Source organism: Ursus maritimus, unplaced genomic scaffold, assembly GCF_017311325.1.
Source record: "Ursus maritimus isolate PB19 unplaced genomic scaffold, ASM1731132v1 scaffold_19, whole genome shotgun sequence".
Taxonomy (NCBI): Eukaryota; Metazoa; Chordata; class Mammalia; order Carnivora; family Ursidae; genus Ursus; species Ursus maritimus.
The window spans coordinates 28,836,936-28,854,809 of NW_024424341.1; the positions used below are offsets into that span (position 1 = coordinate 28,836,936).

The 17,874-nt window shown below is 53.5% G+C and overlaps 1 protein-coding gene across 4 annotated transcripts; it reads right to left on the reverse strand.

The window, feature by feature from the left end:
• Positions 1 to 2,929: 2,929 nt before the first annotated feature.
• On the reverse strand, positions 2,930 to 11,993 carry LOC103662113 (chymotrypsinogen B-like). 4 transcript variants are annotated; one of them, XM_040633022.1, is made up of 6 exons: positions 11,173 to 11,990; positions 11,010 to 11,089; positions 10,830 to 10,864; positions 10,391 to 10,571; positions 9,546 to 9,679; positions 8,997 to 9,107 (listed from the first exon to the last, which is right to left on the reverse strand). In XM_040633022.1, the coding sequence occupies exons 1-5, from the start codon at positions 11,241 to 11,243 to the stop codon at positions 9,651 to 9,653; spliced, it is 396 nt and encodes a 131-aa protein (XP_040488956.1). In that variant the 5' UTR covers positions 11,244 to 11,990; the 3' UTR covers positions 8,997 to 9,107; positions 9,546 to 9,650. The 4 variants fall into 4 exon arrangements, with proteins under 4 accessions (XP_040488958.1, XP_040488957.1, XP_040488954.1 ...); XM_040633024.1 differs by lacking the exons at positions 8,997 to 9,107; positions 9,546 to 9,679 and adding an exon at positions 2,930 to 3,252 and having other exon boundaries at positions 11,173 to 11,993; XM_040633023.1 differs by lacking the exons at positions 8,997 to 9,107; positions 9,546 to 9,679 and adding an exon at positions 5,661 to 5,762 and having other exon boundaries at positions 11,173 to 11,993.
• Positions 11,994 to 17,874: the final 5,881 nt, after the last annotated feature.

Sequence of the window (17,874 nt, forward strand, 5' to 3'; positions counted from 1 at the left end):
CCCCCCCCCCCCCCCCCGCCAGTTTCTGCACCGCACATGTGGCTGCGAGCTAACTGGCCCTATGACTGTGTGTCCGAGACCTTGTTGATGGCCCCCGATGTGAAGATAGTCCACAATACTGCCTAAATCTCCGCAGCCATTCCCAGGGCCGCGGAGATCGCCAAGCTACTCTCCTGGCTGGACTGGCAGTTTGGGGCCGTGGCTACGCACTGGGTTTCAGACTCGTGCCTGTGTGATTCTCACAGGACTTGCTACTATAATCTTAATGTGAGCGTACTTTCTCGGTTAAACGTGCTCTGGCTCCCGATGCTGCTCGCGTCCGCTGCAGGGCCTCCCGGGGGCTGAGCGTGGGTTTGCGGTAGGCCAGCGTCTGACGGCTTCTGATCGCCCAGCCGCTTCCAGAACGGCGATCTCAGATAACCCCCCGCCAGCCTCTCTGGATGAGGAGCCAGGCTGCCCCCCACCCCCCGACCCCCGGTCTCCTTGGTTTTAGAGATCTCTGGTGGACTTGGAGAGCGGACCCTTCGACCTCACTTCTCCCTTCTGAGGCTTTCCCTCCCGCACTTGTTTTAAATTCACTGATAAAGAGGGAGTCCTTGAAACCCCGGGCCCTGGCGTCACCAGTTCCCCTGGGATGTGGCTGCTGCAGGGGTGAGCTCCCCGCTCTGCGAAGCCAGCCCTGCTCACAGAAGAACAACTGTTGCCCCACCAAGCCCACGATCCAGATGCAACAGGAGAGACCAGTGTGGGACAAGTGCTAACTGCAGGCCATCCCAGGTGCCCCTGGGAGCGCGGAGCAGGGGGCGCACCTGACCCTGCTTGAGGCAAAGGAGGCCTGCTACAAATCTGAGATGCCCAGACGCCAGACTGGGGAGGTGACGTAGCCTGCTGGTCACCGTCCTTGGTTTCTTTTGACTGTACAGACTGAGCAGGGCCCCTGGTAGCGGTCCCTCTATCCCGCCCCGGGGCTGCCAGCTGAAGGAAATGCCCTCCACATGAACGCAGGGTGGGGCAGGACCCCGGAGGCCCCTCCTTATGGTAAGTGCATCCACGTGGCCTGGTCCCTCGGGTCCCAGCAAGTGGCCATCGGCAGCTCAGGTCTGTAGCAGCGCCTGCCACCCCCCACCCTGGCCTGGCACGGGGAGCCCAGGTGAACCTCCAAGCCCTGCTGCGGCCCCTCTCACCGGCACCTGCTCTCCTGCTTTGCTAGGAGGGTGCACCTCCCAAGCCCCTGGGCCTGCTGCCTTCGGTGGCGCATCCCCTCTCCGTGCATTCCCTCTCCCAGGCCCACTTCTGCACCTTCTAACCCTTCCCCCACCCCTCCCCCCCTTGCCTCACCCCTCCCTCACCCCCAAGGGCAACTCTGGCGTTTCTGCCTCATGCACTGTGGTGCTGCTTTCCGTGCTTCTGGGACCATCCTGGCAGCAGGGAGGGGCACCATCCCCGGGGGCCTGGCCAGAAGCCTAAATCTGGACCCCGGAAAAACGCTCCCCAATCAGTGAAATCTCCCTCCTCCAGGGCGAGGTTCTGCCCCTCTTGCCCCAGCACCCTACCCCCACCCCCCCACCTGGCGTCCAGCCCTATCACGTCCACAGGGCCGTGCAGCACTAACCCAGCCAGTCCGTCGCGCCTCTGGGGTACAGCTTCCTTCCTCTCCTACCAGTCCGGGCACGTGGGGCCGAGGTTGGGGGGCCTGCTGTCCTGCAGGGCCTTGACCTCCTGGCAGGCCTGTGTTGGCTGAGGTCAACCTTGCAACCGGGCTGTTCTGTGATTCAGTCCTGGACCCAGCCCTCGGTGTTCTTTGTCAGGCTGATACAGGAGGGGAGCGCCTCTTCCCGAGCTCCCAACAAGGCACGACGGCTTTCACAGTGAGCTTTTAATTGCCTGAGAATCACTCTCAGCCTTTTCTTTTCCCAGAAACTTAATTGGGCTTAGCAACAGCCACGCCATTTCACGGTTCTTAGGGTTTCTGCCTCCCTCCAGGTTTTTCAAACTCCTGATACATGGAACCGCCTGGTGAATTCTCTTCCACCAGAATACCACCCCAACTCATCAGTGGTGAACATTTTAACTTCCTTGTTACCTTGTGCTGGGGCGCAGAGGCCAGGGGTCCGCCCTGCCAGCCAGCAGCCCCTGGTCCAGCTCCAGAACCCCATCCTGCTTCTGCTTCCCGGGGCCCACTCCTAGCTGAGGCTCCACATAAAGAAAGCTTATCAGAGGCCGCTCCCTACCTGGTTCAGGAAGGACTGGACGCAGCACTGGGCAGAGGGAGAAGCTGGGTGAAGAGACTGGGCCTTTACAAACCCGCTGACCAATCAGCGGTGTGGGCTGCCTAGAAAGGAGGCATGGCCTTGCTCTCCATGATTCTCTTCAGCTGAGGAAATCCCCAGAGAGGACTGACCGCTGAGGGCTGCCTGCTGGCAACACTCCCAGCACCTGGGGTGTCCATCATCCCGATGTAAACCGCCCCAGGCTCCAGCAGGCTATGGGTGCCGATGCTGGCTGATAGGTGGCCAGTGACTAGTGTGACATTGTCCCGATGTGAATGACAACATTCTTGTCTGATCAATTCAGATGTTTCAGTTAGGTAACCTAGGAAGCAAGTTCACCTGTGTCCGGACAGACAGAGGGTGGGGAGCATGCCTTATGTCAAACACGCCTACCTTGGAACAAGAACACGGGGCAGCGATCCCGTCCCCCAGAGGGTCTGCTTGCAGACGGGGACAGACTCCCAGTTCAATATGGAGTGTTTGCTTGACTGCACCTAACTGCAAAATGTATTTTTGGAACGTGGATATGTAAATCAGCCTTTTCAACCGTAATTTTAATGAAACTTAAATGCGGATCAAGCATTCCTTTCGAACATTTAGCATCTTACTTGGGATGCGCTGTAAGTGCAAGTTACACACTGGATTTCAGAGACCACATATGAGAAAAAGAACGTGAAGTTTACCATTAATAATTTTAAAACACTGATTACATGTTGAAATGATAATATGTGCATATACTGGGTTAAATAAAATAGCGTAATAAAAGTAAATCGCCTATTTCTTTTTACTTGTTTAGTAAAGCTTCCAGGTAATACAGAAGCTCTTATTTGGCTTACCTTCTATTTTGCACCCACCGAGTTAGAATGAAGTCAGAGGCAGCCATGCGGTTCTCACACTGGCCACTAGGTGGCAACCTTAACCCAGGACTGCGATTTTCAGACTCCAGGAGGCAGCCTCCCCCAAGATCAATCTTCAGGGAAACCTAGAGGAAAATATGGAGATAGGGAGAAAAATGGGAGAGAGACCAGGGAAGGGAAAGGACACTCTGAACCGCGGGCAGTGTGTGGCCATGGCTGTGACCAATGGTAGGAGGCTGTGGGCTCAGCTCTGGGAGAATAAAATAGAAGTGCATTGTCAGAATTCTGTCTGCTCCTTCCCCAACTCCAGTGCTTTGGGGCAATGGGTACCTGCCCCAGGCCCACCTAGGACAGCTAGTGTAGATGTTCTTGGATAAATGGATCGTGCAGAAACTCTGTGCTGGTAAGGAGCCAAGGAGGACAGAAAGACCACCTCCATGGCCCCACCCCACCTCTTCCAGCCCCCTCTGGGTGCTGCTTCTCCCTGGGGACTGAGCCCCAATGTAGCCCAGAGCAGTCTCCTGGTGGGTTGTGTGCCCGGGGCTCACCCACTGCTTCTGGGTCCTGAGCTCAAAGGCCTGACATCCATCAGGGGCTTTGGCCTCTCTCCGTGTGTTGCTGGACCCAGTACTCCATGCCCCATGGGAATACACATTCCTACACCGAAATAATGAGAATTCTGAGGACCTCAGCTCCTTCAAAAGACATCCACAAACGGGAATAACAGATTCCACTGGAAACAGTTATGAGGGGAGAAAAAATGGACCGAGACTTAAAATAGGCATAAAAACCATACTAAACAAGATAAGATCATTTGCCAGCAATATCAAATTAGAATGAGAAATGAGAAAAAGAAGAGCCAAGTAGAAATGATAGGCAATGAAAACCACAGTGATTGAAGTAAAGAACATAATAGAAGCCTCAACAGTAGAAGTAAGACAGTTGAGAAATTGTGGGGCTCCTGGGTGGCTCAGTCAGTGAAGCACCTGACTCCCGATTTTGGCTCAGGACCTGATCTCAGGGTCAGGAGAGCGAGCTCTGCGTCAGGCTCCTCGCTGGGCATGGAGCCTGCTTAAGATTCTCCCTCTCCCTCTGCCCTTGGCCCCTCCCCCACTGCCTTCCCCCCTTCCTTGCACTCTCTAAATAAATAAAATCTTAATTAAAAAAAAGAAATTCGATGGGTTAGAAGGTAGCTTAAGAAACTCTCAGAAGGAGCCAGAAATGGAAGGAAATAGGGAAGGATAAAAGGGGAAATGCCAGTGCCTAGAAAAAAGGGTCCCAGAAAACGAGAGGAAGAAAAAGCAGAAAAGGATACAACTCTCTGGGAGAAGAAATTATGGAGATAGATTCCTCAGGTCGAAGGAAAGATTAAAAAAAAAAACAAAAAACTTAGATTGGAAAAACTCAAGGGTGCAACCGTATGATTCCATTTGTATGAAGTTCCCAAAGGGCAGAGCCAACCCAGTGATTCCGCAGGGGCTGAGGAAGCCCCACACTGGAGGGGGGCTTCGGGGACTCGGTGCTGTTCCCGGCTCTGGGTGCTATGGGAATGTGTGCTCATAAAAACTCATCGAACTGGAGCGCCTTGCTGGCTCAGTCGGAGGAGTGCATGACTTGATCGTGGAGTCACGAGTTTGAGCCCCACGTTGAGGGGTAGATTGTACTTAAAATTTTTTAAAAAGTTCATAAGCTATACACGATTTGCGCTTTTCCTTGTATTGTGTCATTTTTCGATAAAAAGCTCACTGGAGCAAGAGAGAACACACTGCCACATAACTCATGAGTTGAAGAAATCATAATGGAAACAGAAAAACTTAGAAGGATATATTATATATCAATATTTATGGGCTGCAATGAAAGCAGTACTTTGAGGAATATTTAAAGTCTGAAATATTTATATTAGGAAAGAGGAAAGGCAGAAAACGAATGAGCCGCGGAGCCAAACTAAGATGTTAGAAAATCACAAATAATAAACGCAAAGAAATTAGGAGGCTAGTGTTAACACTGATACCAAAGCCACATGAAACATTACAAAAAAAGAAAATTGTAGACCAGGATCTCTCATGAGTATAGAAGCAAAAGTCCTCCATAAAATACTAGCAAACCAAATCCACCGGTGTACTAAAAAGATTACACACCGTGGGCAAGTGGGATTTATCCGAAGCTCACGCGGGTGGTTGAACATAAGAACTGGATCAGTAGAATACACCATGTTAACAGAATGCATAAAACCCATACGATGATCTCAACTGATGCAGAAAAAAACCTTTGACCAACATCCTTTCATGATAAATTCAACATCCTTTCATGATAAAAAGCACACAAAACTAAGACTACAAAAGAACTTTCTGGATGCCAAGGGGCATTTATGAAAAACACACACAGGTAACGTTGTATCCAATGGTGAAGGATCGAAAGCTTTCCTCCTAAGATCAGGAGCAAGACAAAGACGCCTGCTTTCACAACTGCTAACAAATATTGTACTGGAAATTATGGCCAGGACAATTTAGACGAGAAAAAAAATTTAATAAAAGTCATTGAACTTGGAAAGGAAAAAGCACATGACATGATCTTACATATAGAAAATCCCGAAGAATCGACAAGCGAGCAATTCAAGCTGGTAACTTCAGGAAAGCTGCAAGGTGCAAGAGCAACAGACAAACATCAGTTGAGGTTCTGTCTACCTGTACCTGTAATAAACATTCTGAAGAGGAAATTAAGAAAGCTATTCCAGGGGCGCCTGGGTGGCTCCGTCAGTTAAGCAGCCGACTCTTGGTTTTGGCTCAGGTCATGATCTCGGGGGCAGCCCTGCATGGGGCTCACGCTCAGTGTGGGGTCTCCTTGAGAGTCTCTCTCTCCCTCTCCTTCTGCCTCTTACCCTGCTCTTTCTGTCTCAAGTAAATAAATACATTTTTTTAAAAAAAGAAAGCTATCCATTAACAGTAGCATCGAATTAAAGAAATAGTACATATTCAAAGCAATTGCTAGCAAAATACGGTAAAGGCTTATCATTTTTTTTTTAAAGGGAAAGTAACTACAGCTGGCAAGGATGGGGAGAAATTGGAACCCTCGTGCATCACTGGTGTGAAAGCAAACGGAGCATCTGGTGTAGAACACGGGCCAGCGTAGCCGGTGTCCATGTGTGGAGAGCTGCAGAAGAGAGACCTCACCTGGAGGACAGGTGTGCGGAGGGCAGGAGCCCAGAGTGCCTGGTGTCCATGCTGGGAGGACTGTGGAGGGTGGTGTGAGGTCGCTGAGGGACCTCCCACATTGGGGGAGCGGCTGGGACAGAGCCCTGTGGACACCCTCACACACACCCCGTACCGACCGATCCTCTAACTTCAGGAATCTTCTTCCAGCAGTGTCCCTCCAGAACCTTCTATGAGCACACATAACATTGTGTTTATTGTGCAACACACATGCTTTCAGGAATTCCATCCACTACGGCAGAGTGGGTGTCCAAGGGCAAATTTAGAGCCGAGAGGCGATAAATCGCTAGCTGAGGGCACAAACCGCCCCGGCCAGGCACGATCTCAGAGACCTTGGTTCCCGTGAGCCTTTCCTAATAGGACACCTACTGGAGGACGAGCTTCCCTCACCAGACAGGTTACAACGACGTGGCCAGAGGGCAGGCGCTGAGCCCCAAACACACAGTCCCTTGAGGCTGAAAGAGGTGACAGCAGGGAAGGGCTCCCTGGAGATATCCAACGACTATTTAAAGCCGGGGACAGCAAAACTCAATTGAACTGTTTTCACTCATTGTATTGTTCTCCTGCAACTGCTGTGTGTGATAGGAGATGGAGCAAAGACGTAATTTTGGAAAATTCTAATTCCATCATGCCCTGTGTCCTTGAGAACGAGGCTTCTTGCCATAGAATAAAAAACATGCCACGTACTCTGTTTACAGGTAAGGAAAAAACCCTCTTGTCTTGAATTTGAAATACCGCTATGTGAACTCATGAGGCATTTCATCTTTCAAAGGATTTACCTTTAAATATTTATCATTAAATATTAATCCTTATAATTATTTTTAAATTATATATATTTAATTATAATAATTAAATATTCTTGCTCTGTCCACTGGAAAGGCCTAGCAACAATACAATACTTTGAGCATTCCCTGCACCCAGACTGTGGTCTTGAAATTCCTTTTCCAACTAAAAGAAACCAGGGAGGTTTTAGACAAAACGCTGACTCCAGGCCCAGGGCATCTCGTCACACCAGACAGTGAGAAGCTCTCAAACCCTACTTGGCATGTCAGTGGGTCCCCGAGCCAAGGGGAGAAGCTCCCACCGGTCACAGAGACACAGTCTCATCTTCAATAGGGATAATAATTACGATGGAGCGAAACCCTCGTATACATTTAAATGCTTATTTATTTTATCTTTTTATTTTTTAGAGGGGCTGGGGAGGTGCAGAGGGGGAGGGAGAATTTTAAGCAGGCTCCGTGTCAGCTCGGTGCCCAACATGGGCCTTGATCCCACGACCCTGAGATCATGACCTGAGCTGAAATCAAGAGTCGGACGCTTAACCGTCTGAGCCACCCTGGCACCCCGACCCTTGTATACATTTACATGCACAGGAATGACCTAATAATTCTAAAACACAAAAACATAATGGACTGGGTCACCTTTGGAGGATGATTGAGAACAAATTCATTATCCTGACAATCAGTGAAAGAAAATATGTTAAAAATTCTGTAAAGGAGGGGCACCTGGGTGGTGCAGTTGGCTGGGCAACCGACTCTTGATCCGGCTCAGGTCGTGATCTGAGGGTCGTGAGATCAAGCCCGCATCAGGCCCGAGGTCGGCTCCTCGCTCACTGCGGAGTGTGCTTGGAGTCTCTCCCTCCCTTTCCCCACGTCCCTCCCCAATGAGAGCACTCTCTCACTCTCTCAAATAAATACATAACTCTTTCTTTTTTAAAATCTGCAAAGGAAAAGTTGGTGAACATTTCCCTCCGTGTTCTATAGGACAGCACCGCTGGGCAACTGACTGATAGATTGGGGCATCTCTCTGGAAAGATTCCAGACAATACAGGAGAAATAAATGTTAAAATTAAGCTGCCACCATTGTACGAGCCCCAGGAGAACCAGCGAGTCCAGGTGGCAAGCATCAGATCAGCTCACCTCACAAAAAGAGAGGCAGCCAGTCCCCACACTTCCGATGAGGGAAGCCGGCTCCCACCTACAGCCGGGCCAACGGCATCGAACCGGAGTCTGATGGGGCCTCTAGATTCAACTGCTGAATCCCAGAAATTCAGAGGACAAGGAGGGAGCCGAAAGGACAGCGGCGCTAAGCTCTGGTGCTGGAATGGCTCTCCCGAGCTACGCAGGCGTACTGTGTGTCCAGCCTGTGCGGCACTGGCATTCCACGCGGGGAAGGGCAGGGGGCACTGGGTACGGCAGGAGCTAAAGGCAGGTGACGGTGCCTGCAGCCCACAGTGGTGGGAGTAGCCTTGGTGGGTAGGCTATCTTGGTCCCAGTGCCCACCCTTCAGGGCTATGGACTGCAAAGCCTGGCCAAGGACCGCTGCCTTCCGGAAAATTCCTTGGGTAAAGCTAGGTCCAGTAGCAGAACCTCAGTTCTGCCGCATGGTGGAGTCCTGAGCAGGGAGGATGAGAAATAGATACAGCTTCCCCAGGAAGGCGGGAATGCCTAAAGAGGGGATGATAACGGCACCCCATGCCGGTGATGGAGATACCTCAGCGCCCCCCACCCCAGTCTCCTAGGCCACCCAGACACACAGGTGAACTCGGCGCTTCCCTTTGTATGCTTTTATTGGAAACACGCAGGGTTGGGATAGTGGGGGCTATGGGCTCAGTTGGCAGCAAGTGTTTCCTGAACCCAAGGAATGAGCTCGCTGACGCGGGTGTACACGGCAGAAACAGAGGAGGAGCAGATGCTGCTGCCCCAGGACACGATGCCCACCAGGGTCCAGGCTCCATCCTTCTGGCAGACCAGGGGGCCACCAGAGTCGCCCTGCAGGAGCAGAAAGGACTTGTTTCCAAGCCTGAAGCGGGGTGCCGGGGCCCCCGTGTGCCCTGACCTGCCCCAGCCCGGGTTCTGTGTAAGCAATGACAAGGGTGGGCACAGTCACTGAGCAGGAGACCCTTCGATGCAGGGCCTGGGGCAGGTGGCTGACCCTCTGCCCTGGCCAGTGTCTGTACAATGGGCTGGAAACCTCCGGCTCTCGGGGGCTGGGGTGAGGACGCCATGGCCCCCAGGGGCCCCCAGCACGCCCCGGCCAGAGTGAGCCCTCGGTCAGAGGCACCTGCTTGTGCGGGTCCGGGCCTTGGCTGAGGCAGCTGGCGTGAGCGAGGTGGAGGAGACCCGGCAGAAAGGAGCCACCCTCCCGGCCTGAGCAGGGGCAGGGTGAGGTCGGTGAGGGCGGGCAGGGGTGGCAGAGCTGGGCCATACCATGCAGGAGGAGACGCCGTTGGCGCCCGCACAGACCATCACGTCGGTGATCTTGCTGCCCCAGAACTGCTTGCACTCGGCGTTGGACAGGAGGGGCAGGGCCGCCTACTGCAGCTTGTCGCTGGTTTTGTGGGCTGGAGGGACACAGCAGGCCAGGAGGGGTCAGGGAGCCTTCCCCCCGCAGAAGCGCTTAGGACACGGGAGGAGGGGCCGCCGCGGAGGGAGCAGCTGGGGAAGGAGAGACCAGGCCGGACCCCGGGGCCCTGAACCACACCTGGACATCGGACTCCCAGCCCAGACCCCATGGCCCGCTGACCACGCCACCGGCCTCAAGTCTGGAAAGAAAATCTGGCCTGGAAATGGGGCAACGTGACCCGGGTGCAAGCGAGTGAGGCGGCCGCTTACTGGTGCTTTCGTGTTTCTCGGCTCATTAGTCTTCAAGTATAGAGTGCTTATGCTCACATTTTTTTTTTTTTAAGATTTTATCTATTTGAGAGAGAGAGAACACAAGCAGGGGGAGGGGCAGAGGCAGAAGCAGACTCCCCACTGAGCAGAAAGCGCCATGCAGGACTGGATCCCTAGGACCCCGGGATCCTGACCTGAGCCAAAGGCAGACGCCCAACCGACTGAGCCACCCAGGCATCCCCGAGTTCCTCTCTATTCATATTTGGTAGGTTTTTCATTAAGAGGGTTTTAAACAAAGAAATGGAAAGATTTATGGCTCTGTTGCAATTTAGACAAGAAAAGAAGGAAAAGCCATAGCGGTGCCCCCTGGCGACTCGTGCTGCTCAGGCCGCTCCGAGCACAGACACATCTCCTGGGTACAAACGTCGGGTCGTGCTCACCATTGTACTTGGTCCTCCCCCAGCCGGTGGTGGCACACACCAAACCAGGGGGGAATTCGTCTGTCGTCTTGGGCAGGCACACGGGGGACACGGTCTGGGAGAAGCGGGTGGGCGTGGCCAACTTCAGCAGGGCGATGTCATTGCGGACGGTCACCATGTTGAACTTGGGGTTCTTGAAAACCTGCAGGGCAAAGCCGGAACAACAGAATTAGGCCCTCGGATTCGTCAGCAACCTGCAGGTTGCAAGGAGGTAAGTTCTTTCTCTAGCAGCCCCGTGTAAGAAACGGACCCACAGGAGCCCTGAACGAGAATTCAGAGGCCAGCCCCATCCACCCTGGGCTCCTGTGTCTCCAGCAGCCTGAGGGTCTTGTCCTTCCTGCTCCTGCCCCCAGCCCCTCGGCTGAGCCTCCCAGGCCAGTTGGACAGGGCTCGGGCGTACCTTGGCAATCTTCAGGACCTGGATGTTCTCCTCATCTGAGCGTTGGTTAAATTCCCCAGCCACGACCAGGTGAGATGTGTTAGAGGAATCACATGGAAGTTAAGGACTGGGGTGGGCCCTGCTCCCTCCTCAGTCCCAAATGTAGCTCTAAGCAGAGTCCTGAGCCTGCCCAGGCCTCACCTGATCCCGCAGTGGGCGGCAGTGACCACCCAGTCCTTGCTGATGAGGGAGCCCCCGCAGAAGTGGAAGCCGGTGTTGTCCTGGAGGAAGATGGGAAGGGTCAGTGCTGGTGGACACCAGCAGCCTCCAGCCTGGCTAAGACCCCAGTGTGTCCCCCACTCACCTGCAGGGACACCTGCCAGGGCCAGGAGCCCGGGACAGCGTCCTCCCCATTGACAATCCTGGACAGGCCATTCAGCACAGGCTCGATGGCAGGGACCCCGCAGTCTGCGGGGGGTGGGGGAGGAGGAGGGGGAAGAAGGCTGAGGCCCAGGGTCAATCTGCAGGACTCCTGGTTTCTTCCAGGCCCACGCAGGACCCCACACCACACTCCTCCACCCCCAAGCAACTTCTGCTGCACTCCTCAACGCTTAGGCACCAGGATCCCCACATGCAGCTTGCTAACCCCACTCATGCTGCCGTGCCCGGGGCCTTCCTAAGGAGCAGAAAACAGGCTGAGAAATCAGTAGGGCTGGACTCCCGGCCTTCTTGCTGTGAGCCCTCAGCATGTCACTGACTCTCCCCTGCTCATTTTCCTCAGTAAACTGGGGAGCAAACAAGGCTCCCCTCTCCAGTCAAAACTCACCTGTTGGCTGGGGGGAGGGAAATTAAAATTGGCTAACCCCAAGTCCACGGGGAATCTGGACCTCGGACGCCTTGCTGAGGCGGGTAGGAAATGGTACAGCCCACCCTGCTGTGCCCACATTGAATGTTCTTTCCCAGAGATTTTAGGAACTATTCATGTATAAAGTTTACGTTTCTCAATTATTTAATAAAACAGCACTTTGGTTCTGCCCTATACAAGGACACGCGGGGAAAACAAAACGAGGGCTTGAATTGTCCCAGACGCTGAGAACGGACACATGTACTTAGTATGTCTGTGAGGACCCGGAGAATTCTCAGCACCTGTCCAAGCGAAGTTAGGCTCGCGCGGCCCCCACTGCCAGGCAGCCCTCGCCCCCGCGGTAACACAGGCCAGCGCCTGCCCTGCTGCCCCCAGGGAACCCAACACAGAGCGCTCTTGCCAAAACACGTCGGCACACTAACCGCTTTCTCCGTAACAGCAAAAACCTTAGAACTCACCCGGGAGGAATTTACACAGCTGACCACTTTAGGGTGATTACAGTGGGGGGCCTCCGCACCAACGGGGATAAATCCAAAACATTACCTGGGCGGGAAGAGGCACTTTACTTATTTATTTTTTAAGTAAGCTCTATGCCCAGCATGGGCTTGAACTCTCCACCCTGAGATCAAGAGTCGCACGCTCCACTGACTGCACCAGCCAGGTGCCCGGGCACGTTTTCAAATTGATGTAGCGTGTGACACTGTTTGTGGAAGTTTGTACACATTTCGTATGGTGTCCATGGATTTCTAAATGTGTAGTAAATTGGTAAAAACCTGCCTGGAAAGGAGGCACGCCGAGCTCGGAATCGGGCTCACATTCCACGAGGGGAGGAGGGGGAGGGCGGCTTGAGCTGAATCTAGTTTATGTTTTAAAAAGAAATCTCTAAAGTCAGTCTGCAAAAAAAGTAATATTTGCAAACCCCTGATGGTAGGTATGTGATTGTCATATTATTTCCTGTATTTTTTACCGCTTCTTCCTTTTTAATGGAAAAGGAAGGACTCCATAAGTGCCTGGGACAATAAATAAAAATCCGAGGAGGGGCACTGAGAGTCTCCTGCGACCACAGCCCTCCTCTGCTCACAGCACCCCTGCCTGAGGCACGCCTGGGGCTACAGGACTCAGCGGGGCCCAGACTGGTTTCTGGCACCCTCCTGCAGGGCTCAGAGTGGAAGCGCTCAGAGAGCCCCAGAAGGACCCCTTGCTCCCCACAGCCTCAGCTTGCCAGTCTGGGAAGAGGCCCCCGGGTGCAGGGAAGGCGGCTCCAAACTCCCTCTTGGCGAGGCCCCAGGGCTCACTCTGGACAGAGCCCGTCGTGCTCCTTCAGTGGGGCTGGCGGCAGGGCCACCTGCTCCAGGCCTGGCAGGCCCACCCCTGGGGTCCCGACACTCACGACCAAAGGCAGCCCCCACAAGGGCGAAGCAGGAGAGAAGCCAGAGAAAGGCCATGTTGCTGCCGTCAGGAAGGTATGGGTCAACCATGCTGGGGGCCCTTTTAAGTCTCCTGGGCCACCCCAAGCCCTGCCCAGCCCCTCTGGCCCTGCCCAGCCAGAGAAGCCTGAGAGCCACCCTCCCTGTTATCCAAGGACCTTGAGCGATAAGTGGGGGTCAAGCCCTTGCACAGACCTGGCTCTCAGCCCAGGACGCCCCAACCCCTGGGAAGAGGGCAGCTGCTGTGATGCACCGTTACCCCTAAGACTTGGCAACGCCTGGCATCCCAAAGGCTCTGTGGGCCGTGCCAGCACTCCAGCCGGGAGCTCAGGCCCTGCAGAGCCCAGCTCTGTGCAGCCTTCAGCCAGTCCCAGACTCAGGGACTCAGCCACTGCCAGGGCAACGGGAAGGAATCCCAGCTCCTAATTATAGGCAATGCCATCACGGGGTTCAAAGAACCCCAGCTATTGTCACCGGGAGGCCTCCGGTACAGGGAACATAGAAGGCAAGTGCTCAGCAAAGCGCATTTTCAGGGCAATCCCATCCCCAAGCATTCTACAGATGGTCGGGGTTATCCAGAGGGGCAGCTTCTGAGTGGGGGTGAGGGCATCGCCCCCACGGAGGCCACTAGCAGGTTCTAGGTAGGCAAACGCGCTGACAGGCTGTCCTGCTTCTAGCCCTGGGCTCAACTCAATCTGTCTGTGGTAACTCACTGCGTAAGGGACTAGTCACTGTGGATAGCTCCGTGTCCTATAAAATGGGGCGTTGGTTCCTTGCCCTTAAATGACACACAGGGAAACAGAACAGAAACGATGCTGATGGTCCCAGAACACCAAGGAAGGGAAGGTGTGGGTAATAGGATGGTGATGCATTTACCAGAAGTCGGGGCCTAGTGGCCTTTCAGCGGATCCTGGTGTAGACACTGGGCGCTCACATGCCCACGGTGCGAGGCACCCCTGTCCTCGTGAGCCTAGTGACAGAGACAGACACTGAAGGGACAGGAATACGATGTCATGAGTCCCATAGTCCAGGCAGGGAAAGGAGAGCACCGAGGTTCCAGAAAGTGCTCTGGGCTTCAGCCCTGAGCCGGTTTGTCGAGGAAGGTGGGGTGGCCAGAGAGTCTCCTCCCGAGGCCTCCGGGCGCTGTGCTCCCCAGGGCCCGCCACGCAGAAGAGACTGGCCAGAGTGAGCGGCACAGGGTCACTGCTCCCGATCGGACCTCCACTGGAGGTTTGGTCTTGATCCGTGTGTGCTCAGCATGGGTTTGTTCAAAATGCTTCCGGGGGGGGAGGGGGCGGTGAGCAGGGGCTCTGACCAGTGGGGACAGTGGCCACGGGTGGGGCAGGGTCCCGGAGGAACCCCATATCTCCGGGGCAGGGCTGAGACGGCCACATTTCCAGGGACGCAGAGAGCCAGCGGCCGGGTGCTGACGGGGTTCGGAGCTTTTTGGAATCTCTGGCTGAGTGGCAGCCCCCGGGGGTCCCGGCTGAGTGTCAGCCCAGGCTGTGAGTGCGAGGAGTCCATAGTTAAGGTCCAGGTCAGGGTCAGTTATTGAAACATTTACATTTGCTTGGGTTTTCTTCTCTTTTTTTCCTTCACTCATTCCAAGCAGGTAGCCAAGCCACTTATAGTTTCCTTGCCTCAGGGACTTTTCCAGAGCAGAAAGCAGAAGCAGCCCGAAGTCTCTGGCTCTCCAGGTCTGTTGTGAAAGTAAACTCCTGGCCCACTGGAGCGTAGGAGGAATCTTCTGGAAAGGCAGGGAGAGCATCCCCAGTTGCAGAGGTGAGTGCCGTGAGGTCGTGGGGTGCCTATCCGCTGCTGCGTTTCCTACCTTGTCAACCAGACCCCGAGGTGAGCCCTCCCCAGGAGCAGCGTGGCCTCCTGGTTACCAGCACTGCCGGCCACGGCTGCCGGCCTGAGCCGGTCCCTGCTCTCGTCCACACAGAGGGCTCCCGCGGAGGCTCACCGTGCCCCAGCTCTCAGCAGTCGGGGGCAAAGAGGGGTGAGGCGAAGGCGCTTGGGCGCTCTCGTGTGCATGTGGGGCTGGCACCTGGGCCCCCCGCCCGAGACCCTGGTCGGGCTGCGGCCTCCCTGAGCTGCCCGGCACAAGCTGCGGTCGCAAGCTCCGTCTCTCTGTGAGAGAGCGAACCGCTGTGGCCGAGCCACTGTCTGCCATTGTTTAATGACAAGAAGCATCTGGAGTGATACACAGCAACTATAAGAATGTGCTACGTGCCTTCCATTTTCCCCTCCTCATGCACCTTGCTGGCCTCCAGCTTGCTGACCCTCAGGCACGGGAGCGGGGCCCCGAGATGGGGGGAGAGACCAAAGTCTGGTATTTATTTTTTGGGTTGCCTCCCTGAAGAGCTGCTGTGGGCTGGCTGCCTCCCTCGCCAGCGGCCGCAGCTCCTTTCAGGAGGCCCCGTCGGCTCGATTACCCTTTCTGGGTTCCATAACTGCTCCTCCCGGGTCTCCTCAGCTCTAGGTATGGCCTTTGCACCTCCCTAGCCTTTTTTATTTTCCCTAACTCCTGCCCACACCTTTGTAAAGTTCCCTTTATTTAAATTCACCTTAATAGGGACGCCTGGGAGGCTCAGTCGGTTAAGCACCTGCCTTCTACTCAGGTCGTGATCCCGGGGTCCTGGGATCGAGTCCCGCATCAGGCTCCCTGCTCAGTGGGGACCCTGCTTCTCCCTCTGCCTGCAGCTTCCCCTGCTTGTGCACGGGCTCTCACTCTCTCTCTCTCTCTGACAAATAAATAAATAAAATCTTAAAAAAATAAATTCACCTCAATAACCCAATTTTGAGTGTGCCGCCTGTTTTCCAGCAAGACCGTGACTGATATAGAGGCTGTGTCCCCAGGCCCACTGAGCATGGGATTCTGGGAAAGCAATGCTCAGGGACTGGAGAAGTCCACGGATACCCTTTCTGTCAGGGAAGAGGAGACCCCAGTGGCCCATGGGGTGATCTTGTGGCATCACCAATTAACACTGGCAGGGGCAAAGGCGGACAGGCAGGTGGAAACAGGCCCTGGAGGGCAGGTGGCTGTGGCACCGAGTTCCTACAGGGTCCGCGGGGATCATAAATACTGGGGAGTTGGACCAATGATCCAGGAGTACACGAGAAGATGATGAAAACCACCCGTCATTAGGGAGATGCACATCGAAACCACAGTGAGATACAGCTCATACCCATCAGGAGGACAAACAGAAGCCAAAACCAAAAAAACAGAAAATAAGAATGAGAAAGGATGTGGAGAAATGGGATCCCTTGCACACTGGCAGGTCCTCAAAAACTGAGACAGATTTACCCCACGATCTCATAATTCCACTTCTGCAGGGACACCCAGAATTAAAAGCAGATTCCCAAAGAAGTATTTGTACGCCCATGTCTGTAGCAACATTAGTTACAGTATCTAAGACATGGGAGCAACCCACATGTCTATCAATAGATGAACGCAGACAAGTGTGGTCTACGCATAGAAGGGAATATTATTCAGCCTTAAAAAGGAAGGAAATCCCAACACAAGCTACAGCATGGACAGACCTGGAGGACATCATGCCCAGTGACAGAAGTCAGTCACAAAAAGGCAAATACTGTATGATCCCATTTATAGGAGGTCATTAGACAGCAGGTAGAACGATGGTTGCATGGGGCTGGCAGGGGCAGACAACCGAGGGTTATAGTTTCATGGGTGCAGAGTTTCAGTGTAGCAAGATGAAGAGAGTTCTGGACGTGTTGGTGGTGGGTGTATAACAATGTGGATGAATTTAAGACCCTAGCTGTACACTCGAAAATGGTTCAGATGGTAGATTTTATGCTATTTGCATTTTACCACAACTTGAAAATTAAGAAAAAACACACACAATGAGATACTGCTTCACACCTACCATGATGGCTATAATTTTTTAAAAGGGAAGTAACAGGTTTTGGCAAGGATGTGGAGAAACTGGAATCCTCGTACATTGCTGGACGGGATGGAAAATGGTGTAGTCTCTGCAGAAAACAGTACGACAGGTCCTCAGAGAGCTAAACATCGAATTATCGCATGACCCAGCAATTCCACTCCCAGGTACATAATCCCCAAAATATGAGAGCGGGGGTTCGACCAGATACTCGTATACCAGTGTTCACAGCAGCATTATTCACAACAGCTTAAAGGTGGAAACAACCCAAATGTCCATCCGTGGACGAATGGATAAACAAACAGTGGCGCATCCACATGATGGAATATTATTCAGCCACGAAAAAGAAGGCAGTACCGCTATGTCCTACAACACGGATCAACCTTGAAAAGACCATGCTCAAAGACAGAAGCCAGTCACAGTGGCCTGCCTACTGCACGATTCCATTTCCGTGAAACATCGGGAACAGGCAAACCCACAGAGATGGATATTAAATTTGAGGTTACCAGGGCTGGGGGAGAGCAAAAGCAGAGTCATCGCTCAACAGACACCGAGTTCCTGCTTGAAGTGATGAAAACGTTTTGGGAATAGTGGGCATGGTTGTGCAACGTCGGGAATGTAATTAATGCCACCCAACTGTACACTTAAAAATGGTGAAAATGGCCAATTTCATGTTATATATATTTTACCACAATTTTTAAAAATTAATGTAATGAACTAAAAGCCATTGATTCACCCACTTTAAACGGGTGAATCGTACGGTACGTGATTTACACCATACGGCCACGGACGAGCCTGGAGCCTGACTCAGGGCTTGGAGACTTCCAGAACCTGACCAACACTCCACCCCACCAGGTAAGGAGCTGGTG

Coding starts and splice junctions, on each gene's coding strand:
- LOC103662113 (XM_040633020.1), bottom strand. CDS start 11,243: ATGGCCTGTCCAGGATTGTCAATGGGGAGGACGCTGTCCCGGGCTCCT. Junction 11,090..11,172: donor CCTGGCAGGTGTCCCTGCAG/GTGAGTGGGGGA, acceptor ATCTTCCTCCAG/GACAACACCGGCTTCCACTT. Junction 10,865..11,009: donor GCCGCCCACTGCGGGATCAG/GTGAGGCCTGGG, acceptor ACCAACGCTCAG/ATGAGGAGAACATCCAGGTC.